The 16,859-nt window shown below is 38.9% G+C and overlaps 2 protein-coding genes across 3 annotated transcripts in view; one reads left to right on the plus strand and one right to left on the minus strand.

The window, feature by feature from the left end:
- The window catches only part of LOC118423770 (RNA-binding protein 45-like), a 67,736-nt gene extending 64,461 nt beyond the window's left edge, over positions 1 to 3,275 (minus strand). Inside the window, exon 1 of the mRNA XM_035831991.1 lies at positions 3,148 to 3,275. Coding sequence (XP_035687884.1) covers positions 3,148 to 3,178 — 31 coding nt within the window. The 5' untranslated portion in view covers positions 3,179 to 3,275. The remainder of the gene's footprint in view (positions 1 to 3,147) is intronic.
- Positions 3,276 to 3,677: 402 nt separating this feature from the next.
- Positions 3,678 to 16,458, plus strand: LOC118423769 (uncharacterized protein C10orf67, mitochondrial-like). Of its 2 annotated transcripts, XM_035831987.1 has the most exons (13): positions 3,682 to 3,997; positions 4,798 to 5,010; positions 6,269 to 6,320; positions 6,613 to 6,687; positions 6,877 to 7,047; positions 7,554 to 7,701; positions 8,521 to 8,579; positions 8,993 to 9,058; positions 10,820 to 10,993; positions 11,484 to 11,575; positions 11,990 to 12,055; positions 14,793 to 15,070; positions 15,578 to 16,458. In XM_035831987.1, exons 1-13 carry the CDS (start codon positions 3,867 to 3,869, stop codon positions 15,742 to 15,744), a joined length of 1,692 nt encoding a protein of 563 aa, XP_035687880.1. In that variant the 5' UTR covers positions 3,682 to 3,866; the 3' UTR covers positions 15,745 to 16,458. The 2 variants fall into 2 exon arrangements, with proteins under 2 accessions (XP_035687882.1, XP_035687880.1); XM_035831989.1 differs by lacking the exons at positions 14,793 to 15,070; positions 15,578 to 16,458 and adding an exon at positions 12,534 to 13,331 and having other exon boundaries at positions 3,678 to 3,997.
- The last annotated feature ends 401 nt before the right edge of the window (positions 16,459 to 16,859 follow it).

Consider the following 16,859-nt stretch of genomic DNA (forward strand, 5'->3'; position numbering starts at 1 on the left):
AGGATACAAGAAACAATTCCATTCATATAACTGAAGTTGATGTTTCCTACGTTAGCGATACCATAGAGAGGGCATCACTGCAAAATCAAATTTGCAGTACAGACGGAGAAGAAGTGGACCGCCCTCTTTTTCTGCTAGGCTGTCAGAGTCTACAATAAGTTCTTTTAATACAAGAGGATATCAAAAGATGGTTCAACGAGTCCCAGAGTGGCTATTACAAAAGTCAATAGCACAGATTTCATTTCATTCACACCCACTACAGCTTTTGTACAAGTGTGAGCTATTTACAGTAAATTACACCATTGATCTACAACAATGCAAGCAAGTAACAACAATGTGACGTGTAGAATTGGTAATGACTGCCCAGGGCTGTCTCCATGCAGCTTTAGATTTGTTTCCATCCCACTCATTGTTTGGGAGCTCATCTTGTTATACTAAGTTTGCTATGTTAAATCTAGTCTGATTAAATCTCGCTTATAGCATCCCGCCCAGTATCAGCCAGCATCCTAGGGGCCAATTACAGCCCCGGACAACAAGAGTTTGTGTTACACAGACTACGTTAAATCCTGCCAATGAAAATACATTTTTATCAATTTTGTAACATAAAGGTCAGATTTCTGGACAAACTGAGTGAAATTTTTTTTCCATTTTTCCAAATTTCTGTCCAGGGACGGGTCCAGGAGACAGCACTGTAACAGCCTGTCATCCTGTATGGCTTCTCAAGATTTCAAACAATCATATTGCATTTTATTCTTATTTTGAAGAAATAAACTTCTTTACTTGAAGGCATGAAAACAAACTCTATCATCCTGCATGGCTTCTCAAGATTTCAAACAATCATATTGCATTTTATTCTTATTTTGAAGAAATAAACTTCTTTACTTGAAGGCATGAAAACAAACTCTATCATCCTGCATGGCTTCTCAAGATTTCAAACAATCATATTGCATTTTAGTCTTATTTTGAAGAAAAAACTTCTTTACTTGAAGGCATGGAAACAAACTCTATTCATCTTCCTGACCCAATATCATAAACTTCTTTTCTGGGACAGTGCCGAAAAATCACAGCTTTCATAATTAGATGAGTCATTCTCAACAGATAGCTGGAACAGTTGGCAGTGGTTTGGCAAATAGCAACATGAACAGAGACAAATCCCATTATCTATAATCTAGTGACAATTACTCAAGGACAATTACATCTAATTTGCTTTAATCGCTGTACAACAATCATTTATAATTATCTAAAAACACCAGACTACATCCAGCTATAGTCTCACTCATTATGTTTAGGTTTCTTGGGATGTCATCATTCTGTGAAGCATTCTTTTTTATCTTTGAATTCTATCTGATGACACAAATACTTCAATTCAAGCTTATGAAGGATTTACACAGGAAGGAAGCTTTGATATGTCCTGGTATCTGTACCATACTTACTAACTCTGGTTTGCTCTACTGACAGCTGCCCTGCTTGAATGTGATGGAGGAACCCATCAGTTGGTACGTACAGGTACATTTTAGAAATAGCATAAATTGGGGAACAAACTTCCCAATATATGTTCAGAGTTCGTACCAGTTACTGCAGGACTATACAACTTGGGGCCAATCCAAGCTCCCCTTTATATTTCACACAAATATTCAATTGCAGATTGATATGTTCCAGGTATGATGCACAACCTGTAATGTTAGATCGTAGAGTAAACATATTCGAAAAAAAAAACATTTTTACTATGAGTGAAATAAAATGCAATGGGAATTTTAGAGTAGAACTGAGCATCATAAGCCATTCTTCCAAATTCTCTTAAGACTTGCTGAAAGTAAATTTTGTTTTCTTAGTGTCTGAATATCAATCAAAACGAGTTGTGTATTTACACTAGGGAGTTTGGGAATTGAGGTTTTCTACCTTAACCCTGCACCCCCAGTAGAAATCTAAACAGGAAAAGTGGGTCATGTTGTGGTATGATACAGTGGCTAATGGACCAACACAAGTAACATCTCACAGATGTGTGTTCTTTTGCTAGTAGTCTGATAGGGAGGATTATATCTGGTTTGTTCTCTTGTCAGTATCAATACTAGCCTGGACACTCTCCAAGCAGAGGTTATGCTCTGACTGTTTTTGTCGTTTTTCTAAGCATTTTTATCAGGCTTTATATTTTGTACCATCTCACGGCCTATGGTAAAGAAAACAGTACGAGCCAAACCTTTGTTTGGAGAGAAAGCCTAAAATCCATGCTGATGGATCCGGAGGGCCACTTCACTCTATTGGGTACTACCGTAGGGCATTTATGTAGGGTACTGTAAGTGTAACGTTACTACTACTCAGTTCTAGACTAGTGTTCTAGCACTCTGATTGACTCCTATATATTAGCCTATAGTGATCCCTTACCTGTCGAATAGTCTGACACCCATTATTCTTGCTTTCTCATTTTTCCAAAATCTAAAACCCCACTCTTACAGTATTGTTAAAGTAACCAAAGTCGTTCTAACGTCCTTGCAGTAACTAACCCTGAAGGCAGTGTTTTATGTGCAACATGGTATTGGGCCTCTGTTATTTTAATTTAACACACACACTCACACCGATCTTTATGAGAAAAACAGCCAGGATTTTCTAAAAAAAATCTGATCGACATATGAACTTTAAAGGCAAATCCCACCCACCACATGATATGTTCGACATACAATAATACGTGTTTAACATCACGTATGATATAAAAGTAACTAACATTCGTAGGATGTCCGCACGATGGACACAGACAACCGTAAAAGTTGCTATGACGATAAAAACCCGTTCAAGAATCAAAACAAACTTCTCCGCCAATAGAAATGCTCAGATCTGATCACAAAGAGCCATTGTGTTTTCCTCTCACATCTGTCTTTGCACCGAGAATTTCACGGAAATCTGGAGAACATTGGGCAAATAATACTGAACATTGATCAGGGAGGGTCAAGTCATGATCGTGCTAGTTTCACAAACATGGTTTTGGCCTGAGGCCATTCCCAACCCACTAATTCGCAGCGGGATATTCCGCGCCCAAATAACTCAGCCAAAATAGAATCTTGAGGGAAAGTCTAGGACGTTGTATATATACTGTATACCCAAGGGTTATGTATAATGTCATGAAATATGACGTTTGAGGAAGGTTTTCCTTACCGGAGCTGCCACAGTCCGAGTACCCGTCCATGTCTCTGGTGTCTCATCGATACAGCCAAGCGGGGCAACCGCATCCAAAAGCATCTAAATGTATAAAGTACTTTCTCATCATATGCCGTTCAAAATAGCAATCTGTACCATCATAATCAATAAGTTTACATCGAAAAAAAATTATTTTAGTTTTTTCCGTAATTATTCAGAATCTATTGAGATAATATCAAAGAATAGATTTCTAGAGGTTATACGCGTTGGTGCACTCTGTGTTTTCATGATAGCAACCAACCAACCGAACTACATATAGGACATACCCAAATTCAATTAGGATATAACGCAAAATTTATGACGTTTCAAAAACTATTATATAATTATTTTTTCTAAAATGATTATGTAAAGAACTATCGACTGTTGATTAGATAAAGAATTTTTGTGGTATCTTGGTTTTCTTTTGTTCGGATGCCATTTCTAATCAGGCTTCTTATTTGTAACACAAAGTACCGCACACACGCACGCAAGAAATGAATAATTCAAACCACTCAGTTGAGAACAAATCCACACTGCTCCCTAAAGTTCTCAATCTATATTATTGAATAATTCATCTATATAGTAATCTCAGATGATTGGCCTACTTAGGGAATATCTACTTTCTAGCACTCAACACTTGTTATCTTGTTACAAATTGTAGGCTTGCTTCTGTCCTACTTAGTTTGTTAGCAACCAAGATGGCGGTCGCCTTGATGGAAAAAAGACCGCGTTCTCGTGGAAAAATGCCCGTTTCTCAAGCCAGACGGGCGATGCAAGAGGAGTTTCTGGCGTTACAGGCTGGAGACAGCGACGATGATGACTTTCTCGGGTATTGAGCCAAATTCATTTCGATAGGTTTTGGATTTATGGCGTTATAAAGTCGTAGTTACGAATCTGATTCATGCTCAGATTTGTTTTGTTTTCATCATTTTTTTGTGCAACTGGGTACTTTTCTAGTCCATGTTGCAACTTGCATCCTAAGGTTGTATTCCATTCCTTCCCAAGAAAATTTAAGTTTTCTCCATTCATATTCAGATTGGCTTTCAAATCACGATGGCATCTAACGGTAACTGTTAAGTTTCACAACTTGTTTGTCAACAGTTTTTTATATTGTTCTTTGAAAACATTTTGTCAACAAACGTGGGGGTTTTTTTTATGGACCATTGACTGGCGGTGACCTAAATCGAGAAATCTTCTTGACTGCACAATCCATCATAGTAAGTCATTGTCAATCGTTGCCAAAACTTTATCACATCATCTACACGATTGGTTAACTGGGTCAAACAGGTATTCCAACAGATGCACCAAAAAGATCAATGTCAATTGCACTTTAGATTCATCATTCGTTTCGACTACATTTATAGTACAGCTTTTTTCCGGACATATTTTTGGTGTTGTATTTGAAAGCCCATTACGATAGCCATTCTTCTCCATCTATGTTTCTCTTCCTTGGTGGACCTCCATTTCATGTACTGTTGACTTTTCGCAGTAACGCATGGTTAACGGACAATTTGCAGTTAACAGCCAGGTCTTGATGGGACCTCACAATGATTTAAGTTTGGGCCCCCTAGCAGGTTGTCATGGTACTGCAGTTGTACTTCAGCTTTTGATATCTCATTTTGTCTGCAGCCCCTCCATAGCAGACCAGATGAGGGTCGGCTTCTTCAGTCAGGACCGCTCGTGTCAGACGGAACATTCGGAGATCGTGGGGCTGAAGCGGATGACGGAGGTGTTAAACAACCTGGTGCAGGATGCCCGCGCCCTCAGGAAGGACCTGCACTTCAGCAAGCAGGTTCTACAGGCAGACTACGAGGCCAAGTTACAGGCCAAGGCCCTGGATTTGTGAGTTTCATACCCAGAGTCTTTAGACATCTGGAACAAGTAGAATTATATCTAACACAGTAGTGCCATAACCCCTAACGGTGCACACCCCAGTTCTTCCCAGGTCGGGGCCCGTTGTAGTGCACGACAAAGAAGGGAGGAAAGCATTTTGAAGGGTTTGGGTGTGAGTTTGCATTTCTCATAATCTGATGTGAAGTGACATGATTTTCCCTCCGATTCATCAAAATTAGGAAGTTGAAGAAACAAAACTCGGTTGGTCTTGTCCTTGGTCTTGTAGCAGAAGGATATCCTTTCACCATCCACATAGTTATTTTTCTTCAGAAAAATTCCATGAAAGAGATAGTTGCTACTTGCCAGACTTGAGGGTGTGCCAATTGTAACTTGAAATAGACTGAGGTGTGCCCCCTTCAGTAGTGCAGTATATATTTCCGAAAATGGTTTCATCAGGTTGGTAGAATATAGGATGAAGGAGAATTCTTAGACAAGTTAGAAGCTCTGACGAAGGTGTCTGAGAGACATTGAAATGTAAGCAATGTAAGTACCTACTGGTTGTGTAAGAAGAATTCTCCTTCATCCAGTACAGTATATAAATGCTCTCAAAGTGCACTACTACTAGAGAATATCCAATAAAGTACATTTGTAGGGTTCAACTCAGTGTTTTTGCACATATGTTTGAGGCACTTGTACATGATGTATTTGAGGAGGAAGGCAAAGAAATAAAGACACAGACCACTAGAATTAGTGGAAAATGCAGGAAAAACATGTGTCAAACACTGAGGTTTACCTTTTATTTCATCTGCTTGGTGGTTATAGAAAAATGATATTGGTATTATAAGATTTTATTGATCCAATTAGTAAATTTGTTTTAATCACATACTGTGTATATATTGAAGAGTGTCTTTATATTAAAGACTGTACATGTACTCTGAATTAGGAGTGTATACTATGATCAATTCCACCTGTTAAAATAAAAAATGAAACACTTTTCCAAAAGTCATGAATTTTCACAAGGTGATTTGCTATCAGGGTAAGAATTAACAGGGCTGTATGTGTAAGTGGCTATAATTGTATAAACCACTTTGGAAGATCAGGTAATCACCCATTGACTCCTCTTGACCTCTGAAATTTAATCTGTATGAAAATTTAATAATGGCAATGGACAGTCCATTAGTACCTATTCATTATTCATGTCCTCTTCATGAGAATTTCATGGTGAACGCCACCACTTAACATCTGACTGATCCTCTGTGTGTGACAGGTATTGTAGGGTCAACGACAAGTTGGAAGACCTGGAAAAGATTCATCTAGATGTGAGTACAAGTTTAGATTCATCATCAATGCCGAAGTCTTTGAAATTTGATCCTACCAGTAGGAGAGACCTCTAGTGGCTAAATGTTGAACTGCAAGGTACATGTACTGTGGAAACTGGTCTGAATATTTTTCTATACATTGGGGTCAGATTTGGTAATTTTGTGTATTTCAAATGGCCTGAGACAATTATCTTTTCATTGGTTTCCTTTGATATAGTAAAAATATTATGATGATTGTTGACACAAGATGAGGTACAGTTTTTTTAAACCATTGCTTTTTTATTTTCAACAGAAAATGCAGGTTGTAAGGAAGAGCTTCAGACAACAACTTGCAGATGCCATGGTCAAAATAGCCAACCAATACAAGGTATAGTGATTGTTAATGCCTATACTCCTGTCCATATGCTCTAGAATTTTTTTATGCTCACTCAGTCTTTTACTATACAGTGTCATGAATATGAAGGAAGGCTTGTAACATATACTGGCTAAAAAAAGTATTTCGCGCACTACTTTTATGCAAATTGCATTCCAATTCTGTATGCAAAATATATTCCAGAATTACTACAGTAGCAAGCTGAACCTGGAGCATGCTAAGCAGTCCAAGGGAAAGAATGCCATGACAGAGAAGTACAAGGAACTGCAGGCTCAGATCCAGAGGAACGAGTCCATCATTCAGATGCTGCAGATGCAACTCAAGGAGTATCAGGAAAACGCTGATGTGAAAGTGGTGAGAACACCCCTAGATATTGAAAGCTCTCTGCTGCTTTTCCTTTTAGTATTGTTAAGTGAGGAAAAATCCATGTGTACTAGAAGGGATAAATTTTTTAGTCCTCCCATTGTTCTTGTTGCAATTTCAATTAAGAGAAACTGTAAGATAAAAAATAAGTTAGATAAAGATTGTAATGTCTCCGGGGAGAAAGATTTGGGGTGAAAATGATAAAGTAAAATTCATATAGATTCAGTTTGGCGTACTGAAGAGCTATTCTTCCACTGGTCGTGACAGAGAAGACAGATTTTACGTACAGAATTTATGGGTTTATTGTACCGGGAAGCACTATGAAGAGTGGAGCACGGCTTAATGCCTCATCCTAAGAACCGTTTCCGGAACCATGCAGGTGAGCAACACAGTCAGAAGAAAACTCAAGACTTCTAGTTTCTGGGGCAGGGCGACTAGCTACTTGACCATGCAGGCTACCTACAATCTTTCACTGTGCGTTCATTTCCTTCCTGCAGTTTAATTATGAGGATTCGGAGGCCTCCAAGTCAGACGGGAATGAACAGCAGGTCGAGGAGCTGAAATTGGACATTGCCAAGTTACAGGACAAGGTCGATGACCTACAGGACACACTGGAGTCCAGAGATGACCAGATAGACAACCTCAGTAAGCGCTCTTGTCTATTCACTGTAAATTCCTTTAGGAGGGAAAGAAGATTTTTTTACAGTATTTTAAATTCACATTGCTGTAGTTAAGTATAACGTAGTGCGTACAAGGGAGACACAATTTGCAGCATTATGAATTCAAGATGGAGAGAGCCGCACAAAATTCCCAAAAATAAAACAATCACAAATCTTTCAAGACATACAGTAGCAGTTTTGATGGGATTGAATTCAGGTCTGTATGAATAAGTATGGACTCCTATTCTAACTCCAGTCTGCATCTCTGACCACCTCCCCACAGAATAGTCTGGCACCTGTTTATAGCTGATCATTTGATGATCCTTCGATGACAGTTTTGATTGGCTGCAAGTCACACGGTCTTCTGTAATTACATTGAAACAGGGATCAAACAGGGATTCAGAAGTTTGATCATTAGATAAATACTTAATACTCATTACTCCGTTAAGAGGCATGAGAGAAGCCAATAGAGCTAGAATAAGATGGATTCCAGGCTAGCTATAGATAGAAGTGTCACACTAGCCTGGTATCCAGCCATATTATAGCTGACCTTAGTCTCTTCTGTCCTCTCTGCAAATACAAGAGACGCAATAGCTATAATACGGCTGGATACCAGGCTAGTGTAACATTGGAATTTTGATCAATCAAAGAAATAAAATAAAGTCAAAGAAATAGATTTCATAGCTTTGCATATGGGGAAGTGAGTATTCCTTGAATACATGGATAGAAATTTAGACAGTTTTTATATTAGTAGTATAACACAACTTTTTTGAAGACTTGTATCTAATTAGTCTTTTTTCTTCAGATGCTGAGATCAGTCTTCAACAAGATAAGCTGGAGAAGGAGAAGGCTGTGCAGGAAGAGGTCAGGCTGTCTATCCTCATGTCTTACACACATACCGCATGTAGACAACATGTTGTCATCCAACCACCAAGTAGATTATCTATAATGTGGATGATTCTCGGCTTACTGTCCCACTTGGCTTTGGTATCAGCTTTGATTGGTATCTTTAGATACTGCAGACAGACAGGCATGTTCTGTATGCGACCAAGTGTCCCCTCCCATTCCCTAGACTTCAAATCAGCCAATTTGGAATGTTTCACATATCTGTTATAAGGGCTCATTGCAGGCCCCTCATTGTGCAGGCGCAGTACTGCAGCTTGTCTCTAGGGGGCACTTGTGCTCAATGTAGTCAGCAAAAAAGGCTTGTTTAGAATTTCTGCTGGTAAAACTTACAATGCCATAATGTATAATCATTTCATTTGTTTATTTTGCAGTTGAGACAACAGATTGAAGAGTTGAGGGCCCAGATGGAATCAGACAAGGCCACCAATCGTGGAATGGTAAGTTCCAAATTGACTCACAAACCAAATGGTAGGTTCTAAGTTGTTTTCAAAACATCTGGGTATGTAAAGCAACGTGGTGACCTTTTGCTGCAACTGTGAAATATACATCTACAGATAAGGTGTTTACATGTAGCTCAATACATTAAACTAAACCAAGAACCATGTACACAACTTATTGCAACGTTACCATGTTGGTCTAGTTAGTACCATTACAAAAGTCCTAACTATGAAACTATGGCTTCTGTTCAAAGTTGGCAACACTGGTTGAAACAGAAAGCTATAATGGAGAGGTAGGTTGGAACTAAAGGTAGCACACAGTTTAACACCTATGAAATCTGCACTATTTGTTACAAACATGTGATTTCAAGATCTGGTCAGGTGCACTTTTCTTAACTCTTGTGCTTTGGCAGTTTGGTCACAGGAAACTACATCACTTCACCACCCAAGAACTTCAGTTGTAGCACACAAACTTTTATATCTAATATTGAACTTTCTGCAAAGACTGGAGAATGCCATCCAGCAAGCCTTATAGCTGTAGTGATACTGTAGATTGTTTGTTTTCTTATTTCTATTTGTGGATTTTGTGGTGATCTATCCACTGCAAAATCATCACAAACAATATGCATTTTTTGTCAACAATGCAGTGTCGGTGTGAAAAAAAACTTTAAACAATGCGTACAACATTTTTTTACTTAGCCCCTCAATCATATTCCCTTCCGCAATATACTGTACGTCGCCTGACTTTACAATACGGACAATTGCGATGATGTCACGGTGACGTAGTGGTAGGCAAAAGTAGGTGTTTGGCAAAAGCTTGGTTTACATATTAACCAGTAATTTGATCTGCTAGTTTGAATATCAATTTTTCATCCAATCTACTGACGTCCTAGTAAGCAGCAGCCGTCGAATACCCTGGATGGGATGTAAATGTAGGGAATGTAGGATGGTGGTTCGATTCCCTGAAGTTCAGGTTGTTGCAGAGGGTTTGAGAGCCAAGAGAACACTAAAACACACCGACAGACGGACAACAAAAAAATACGTCCAGCCAGTTTGGAATCCTTAAAGTTAAAGACCAACCCCGTACTATAAAATCACCCAGTAAATTCGGCTAACGTAAACTACTAGAGCCCAGTCTTCTGTTGACTGTGGTGGAGTTCACATCGGGGAAGGCTGTCTGAGACGGCTGACCAACACAAGTTTATTTTCAATTCAATTTTGATATTAGGATACTACATTAGGTATTAAAGTATGATTATACATAAAACTTTACCTAACCCAGAATATAAAGTAATGAAAATGCTGGCTTGTCTTACTCTGGTACTCTGAGACATAACTGACAGTTACATGTAGTCTACATAGCCCCTGTTGGTACACTTGCAAACAGATACCACATTATTAGCCATATTTCTAGATACATAAATATCAGAGCTAATTCAGTTATGAAGATTTTCAAGTTACAATCATGTGTAGATACAAAAAGACACTTTGATACAAAGTTGGCAGAGCAGACTTGAAAGTTTCAATTTGAACCCAAGGTTGGTTTCCCAAAATTTGAAAGTGCCTTTAACTCAACTCAACTTTATTCAAGTGTGCGAACGCGTTCAAAACGCGTTCGATACCACTCCTGAAACGGTCGTTATCTTAGAATGTTCTTTACTACCCAGACTTGTGACTACTGTGACTTGTACCCTTCCTACATAAACAAAAACATTGACCACTCATATACAATTCCGTGTGTTCTTTCCCCCCCCCTCCCAGCTGGAGAAGCAGCGGCTGGACCTGGAGAGACAGATGCATGAGCAGGTGAAGAATGCCAAGTCCTCGGCCCTGTCGCAGGCGCAGCAGCTGGCCCGGGAGGCGGAGGAGGCCGAGAAACAACGACTGAGGGAGATGGAGGCACAGAAGAGGAGACAACAGGAGCTCATGGCCAAGGTAACGTTTCATTGTTAGATGTTTATTTCTCTCTTTATACATCTGGTTTAGTGTCAGTTGGTGCCCATCTTGTGAGGGTTTGACGTTGTGGGATGTCGCTAAGGTCTGATTGCTGACCTCCAGAAGAACAACACGTATTTAACCTTGAAAAAAAATGTAGATTACATCATGTAAATCTATAAACTAGATACATGTATATTGGTCCTTTTTTATTTTGTTATATTATCATTTCTAAGTATGCCCTTGCAATAAGCGTTTGGCCATGTATACATGTAACTAATTATATACTGTTTCAATATGCTGGGTTTGACATTGAGATCTTAAATCTAATCACATGTATAGGAAAAATACTTTTGGAAGGTTTGACCTCAAGACAGATTTACAGTCAAAATCATAGCTCTAGATTTCCCTAAATCTTGATATTGCAATATGACCAACATTAACACCTCTGGCCCTTAACAGCATTTTATTACCTTGTTTTTACCTGCAGCAAGAAGCATCGATGGCATCCAACAGTAATGCTGAGGAAGAGGTCAAGAGACTGAAAAAACTGGAGATGAAACAGGCTGAGGAAATTGCAAGGTGACTTCACTGATTCTTTGTTTATTCATTCAAAATAGCACAACATGACATCATGACTATATTTTCATAATACTAATGTACAAGTCTTAACAAATTTCTTTCTCAGTAGAAGCATAAGTCCACCGCAAGTCAATTTTATGGATGACATCAGCTCATTAATTTTCACCTGATTTCAGAAAAAAACAAGAATTTTTGAGATGGTCAACTTGACATGTCTATTTTGAAAATGTAACCTTCTTTTTTTTACTCATCTTCTTTTTCTTTTGCCCTACCTAACTATTTTTGCAGTCTGCAGAGGATGTCATCCATAAAATTTACTTGCTGTGGCCTTAAGTACTTTTACTATGAGCTTTCTTGACTTCTAATTCTTAAATATGAATGTGTCATTTCTTCTTCTCATTTTTCCTTGTCAAGATTGAAAAAGGACCTGGACAGGACCAACCGTACCTGGGAGAAGAAGTTTGCTATCCTCAAACAGAGGTGAGTCAAGAAATTAGAAAATTCTTCAAAAAACATCATAACCTTAATGATTAAAAACAGCACACAATATTTAAAGTATTTGCTTTGTTCACCTTACTCATACATGTTGTATTTCTAAAGGAGTAACAGTAGGGTTCTCTACCAAGCCTAACACAGTCTAGTTTTGTGACATATTTGTATTGCTGTATTACCTTTTAGTTACATGTAGGTTTTGAGATATCAGTGACAGGCAATCATCTGTGATAAACAAATTGTTCATTGCTTCGTCCATTTGGACTCTTGTGGTGCCTAGTGGCACATAGGGCAGAAAGTTTCCTTCTGTTTCAGTAGCAGGGTATATTTTTTACAAATAGGGGTTACTAGCCGTTCCCCTGTGATAGACAAATATCACTCACTAATTCTTCTGTGTGCAAATCACTGACTTCTCTAACAACATGTCTGCCTATTCTCTGTCTCTCTGTTGTATCCTTCTGCATAGTTCCAAACTAAAGGGAGGCAAGAGTAAGTACATTACTGTACTAAACATTCAAATCATACTGGGAATAAATGTGCCAATGCCTGTTGTGTTAACTTGTTCGTTTTGTGTAACAATTTACTTTCAGTTGCAGAAGATACAATTTTCATAAGTCACAAAAAGTGTGCGGTTACTAGCTGTTGGAGAATTTGGAACTATTCAAAAATAATTTTCTGACTACCAGCTTGACTTTGCATGCTTCTGTAGCAAGATAGCTTTGAGAAATTTGTTGTTGCAAGCTAGTAAAAAATTATCTGCTAATCAGTGCAAAAGACTGACTTATTGCATAAAATTGTGATGTGATGTTTTGTTATGCATGCCGCCTTTTGCTTGCATGGCATTTTACTTTGCAGAGAAGAAAGTGAGTGCAAAGGTTCTGGTGAAATTTGGGTGACCCCACACTCATGGTGTAAATGTTTATTTTAGAATAGTTGAGCAGTGAAGTAAAGCACTGTGTCATACTAGCAAATCTTCCTCAAAACCCCTGCCTATCAGTTATAAGCCTATTTATATACTTTTTACTATAGTTATAAGGACATTCATATCTTTACATACATACATACATGCAACTTCTATTCTCCACAGCATGAATTTCCTTATTACATAGATAGTTTCTTCTGTACTTATTTGTCTTTTACATGCTACCATTCAGCGCAATACTTAGAATATCCTATTGTCTGTTTCTATGAGTGGTCTTGCTATAATGCTATAGATATAGTTGTTCCAATCTGACTTATCTCTCTGATTTACCCTATCACTATTACACCTGGATTTTCTAGAAAACTAAGTAAGTATCCTCACCCTCTCTACATTGTGTACATAATTGATTTTGTTCTATAGAATGCAATGAAACACACTACAACTGCTTGTTTGTTTGTCAATTTGTTGTTTGCAGTTTGCTTGTGGATGGTTATATTACATTGAACGACCTGTCATACCTAACTCATGTAACGGGGGCCGCCCTAAGACGGTTCCCGTCCTAAGACGGTACGGATTTTTTGCTGATCTTATTATCCATAAGTACACCGTGTTTGTTGCCACTGACTATGCTGATTACAAAGGTAAATAAACCAAGTCCATGCACACAGCTTTAATTTGCATTCCAAGTATACTTTAAATTTTTTTACTTCATGTTTTTTAAAAACAGAATTCTAACAGTAATGTTGACAGTGCTGAATCACTGCGGTCACCAGCCTCTGCGTATTGGCGGCTCGTGTCGCTAACTATACGAACTCGTCCAAGCAGTCACACAACTGCCATGATACACATAAATAAAGCTCCATAAAACACTATGGATATGGGTCTTCAAATGTTTGTTGAGTAGAAAAGCAACCAAAAGGAAGCGACATAAACATTGCCACCATTGTACTCCCAAGGGAGTGTGGCCGTGAAGGTGGCAGACTAGAGAACGCTCCAAAGATTTATTTGACTGTAACAAATGATTCGTGCTGTCTATGAAAATAAGACTTGATAGAGAGATGTATATGATATTTTCATATAATCACACAGAGTTTTGTTGATGTTGGCGGTGTCGTTTTTTCGTAATGGTTTTTTTAGTCGGGCATTCACAATCAGTGCATTCAGCCCATTGCCCGTAAAAACATCAGCTGGATTGTTCTAGGTGCAGCCTTCCTCTTATGAGACAGAAAGTACATACAGTCATGATTTTACTGTTAAAAGTAATCTAAAATATCATACTATTAATTTTTTTCTGTGTACTTAAATTTACCTCTTACTTCTGAAGAGAGCAAAATGTAAAAAAAGCGTACCGAGTTAGGCACACTGTCCAGCGTAGCACAAAATTGGAAGGTTACATACACGAAATTGTCTCACAGTGTTTGCCACTTGTAACACGCAGCGCGAAAGGTTCATGAACCACATGAATGCATTTCTTATTCAAGTATGTTGTTCAAATCTATGTGTAAAAAATTCAGTCATCAAACTTTGACCACTCTCAGGCAACTAGCGATGGAGCGCCATGAGTTTGAGCGCAAGAAAAAGCGTACCGTGTTGGGGCACCTCCCGTTACATCTATCTGCAAGTGTTCTTTAAAACTATCCAGAGAAGATGCCCCTACTGTGCTTGGTGATTCCTCTCTACAATAGTTCAGGGAAAATGTGAATTTTTGAACACATCAGTCATAGGTCAGGAACTCTGGGACTCTGCTGTTTCACACTTTTTTCAGGTCCAGATGCTATAATGTTTGTTGCTTACTCATTACAGTCTCCATGCTCTGAAGGATGAGAGTTACATCAGACAGACTCTACAGAAGCAGGCGGCCACACTTCACCATGCCACCATCGCGTACAACACGGACGCACAACCGTCTGCTCCTCCCAGCCAACAGGGGCCCAGGAAACAGCCCGCTCCGCTCCCGCGGATCCAGAAGTCTCGTTCAGCGAGCCGGACAAATAACCGGAGAGAGCGTGAGCTGGAGAGACTGGAGAAACATACCAACTCTGCACCCAGTGGGAGGGGCACCGAGGTCTTCTCTACTGCAGGTAACATCATCTGGCTGGGTGATAGGAAGACGTTGTTAGATATCACCTCTGCAGCAGGCCCCAAATGTATTGCTGGCTGCTGTCAGTCAGTCGGAATAACCTGGTATCCAACCTTGTTTTATGTCAAAAAGGAAAGGAGATCTTAAGATGTCTGATGTATCGAACACTACATTATGTGTCAGAGACTCAAAATATACCTCTGTATGTGTGTGTGTGTATGTTTGTATGTTCATTCATTCTGGCCTGGGGTATATGCCGCTACACCTTTACTGTATATTATGTTATATATTTGCGATCATAATGAACTTGCAGAATCAGAATTCAGATTATTTTTCTGTTAGACTAGATGCCATCCAACATAGATGAAACCAGCTCCAACAATAGATAGAGCTAAAAGATTGGCCTAACTAGGCTGGCATATAGACTATGTTTCAATCCTGTGCATCATCAGTTGTTGGCATCTAACAAGACAATGATTTTGACAACTGTCTTTTCTTCCCCCCACAGAGTCTGATGTGGTTGGTTCCGACGAGGATGTGGATATGGGTGGGGTGCTGCCCCTGCCCTCCCCACCCCCTCGTGCTCCCTCACAGTGCAGCGTCCAGGAGATGGCCAGCCGACCTTCGACCTCCAGTCATGTGGTGGTGCTACCCTCCGCAGAGCCTGTGCCGTGATTGGACAAACTCAACATCTTCGTTATCTCATCCACACCCCTATACTATAGGTCCCCTACTCAAAAAACAAAGACTCAGGCTCTCTTTATAATTTGTAAATACATCTCTCCTGAAATTTGTCCAGTTATATATAATTATACCCCAGTATGCAAGCCATACATGTGTGTATTATGTTGAAGACTTCAGTGGCACTGTTTATGTGTTATGTATATGTTTATCATGAACTTTCCAATGTAAAGACTGAGGAGTTGGTACGTTTCTTGGTCTTCCAACTTGGATACAACAGAGATTAGTTTTGATGTCAAAAGGGTGGATAAGATCACATTTGACTTGCGCATTTCTCACAAAGGATCCATATGTCAATTTAGCCCAGTTTTCTCAGGGACAAGCACAATTTGTAGCTGCCAAACAAAAGCACTTCAAAGTTCATCTGTGTTGCTAGAAGTCATTCAAGATCAATGTTTAACTGTACTTTCCATCACAAAAATTTGACTTATCCAAATTTTTGACTGGCCGACTTCAATCTTTGTCAAGGGATTTGTTGACAGTCCTTGACAGAGACTGAAGTTAAACAGTCAAATTTTACCTCTCCTTTTGGTTTGCATTGTTAGGTGCATATGACAACAGATGACATCATCCGTGGATGTATCTTCATGATGTACAGTTTGTGGTGTTGTGTACATAATGTAAATAAAGAAGTAGAAAGAAGCCACATTCAGCTTAATGTTGCATTTCTTTTCTGCAGAAATTGTAGATTCTAAGATAATTTGTTTGTGTTCACATAATAACATGTACTGATAGTTTTCTGTGTGCCATTGTGTTTGGACAGTTGCCAACTAGAAAAAAATAGCACAAAATAAGCCAAAAACAATACCTCCATTTTTCATGGAATTAATGACTCCCCAAAAAGCCAACAATGGAGTCTTGTATGGAGATGAGTACTCTCTAAGCAAAGGTTAGGGTCCGGCTGCTTTTTGACATTTTTTAGGCCGCAAGACATCAAGAAAACAGTACAAAATAGAAAGCCCAATAAAAACACCTAAAAAACGTAATAGAAAAACAGCCAGAGCTTAACCTCCTGTTGGAGAGTAGAGATGAGCACAATACCTCATTAT

Source organism: Branchiostoma floridae, chromosome 10 (genome assembly GCF_000003815.2).
Source record: "Branchiostoma floridae strain S238N-H82 chromosome 10, Bfl_VNyyK, whole genome shotgun sequence".
NCBI classification, from domain to species: domain Eukaryota; kingdom Metazoa; phylum Chordata; class Leptocardii; order Amphioxiformes; family Branchiostomatidae; genus Branchiostoma; species Branchiostoma floridae.

What these genes read in the sequence shown, in the direction of transcription:
- LOC118423769 (XM_035831987.1), top strand. Translation starts at nt 3,867, where the DNA reads ATGGCGGTCGCCTTGATGGAAAAAAGACCGCGTTCTCGTGGAAAAATG. An exon ending in GACGATGATGACTTTCTCGG is followed by an intron (nt 3,998 to 4,797) that starts GTATTGAGCCAA and finishes TTTTGTCTGCAG; the next exon opens with CCCCTCCATAGCAGACCAGA. An exon ending in AACAGGAGCTCATGGCCAAG is followed by an intron (nt 10,994 to 11,483) that starts GTAACGTTTCAT and finishes TTTTACCTGCAG; the next exon opens with CAAGAAGCATCGATGGCATC.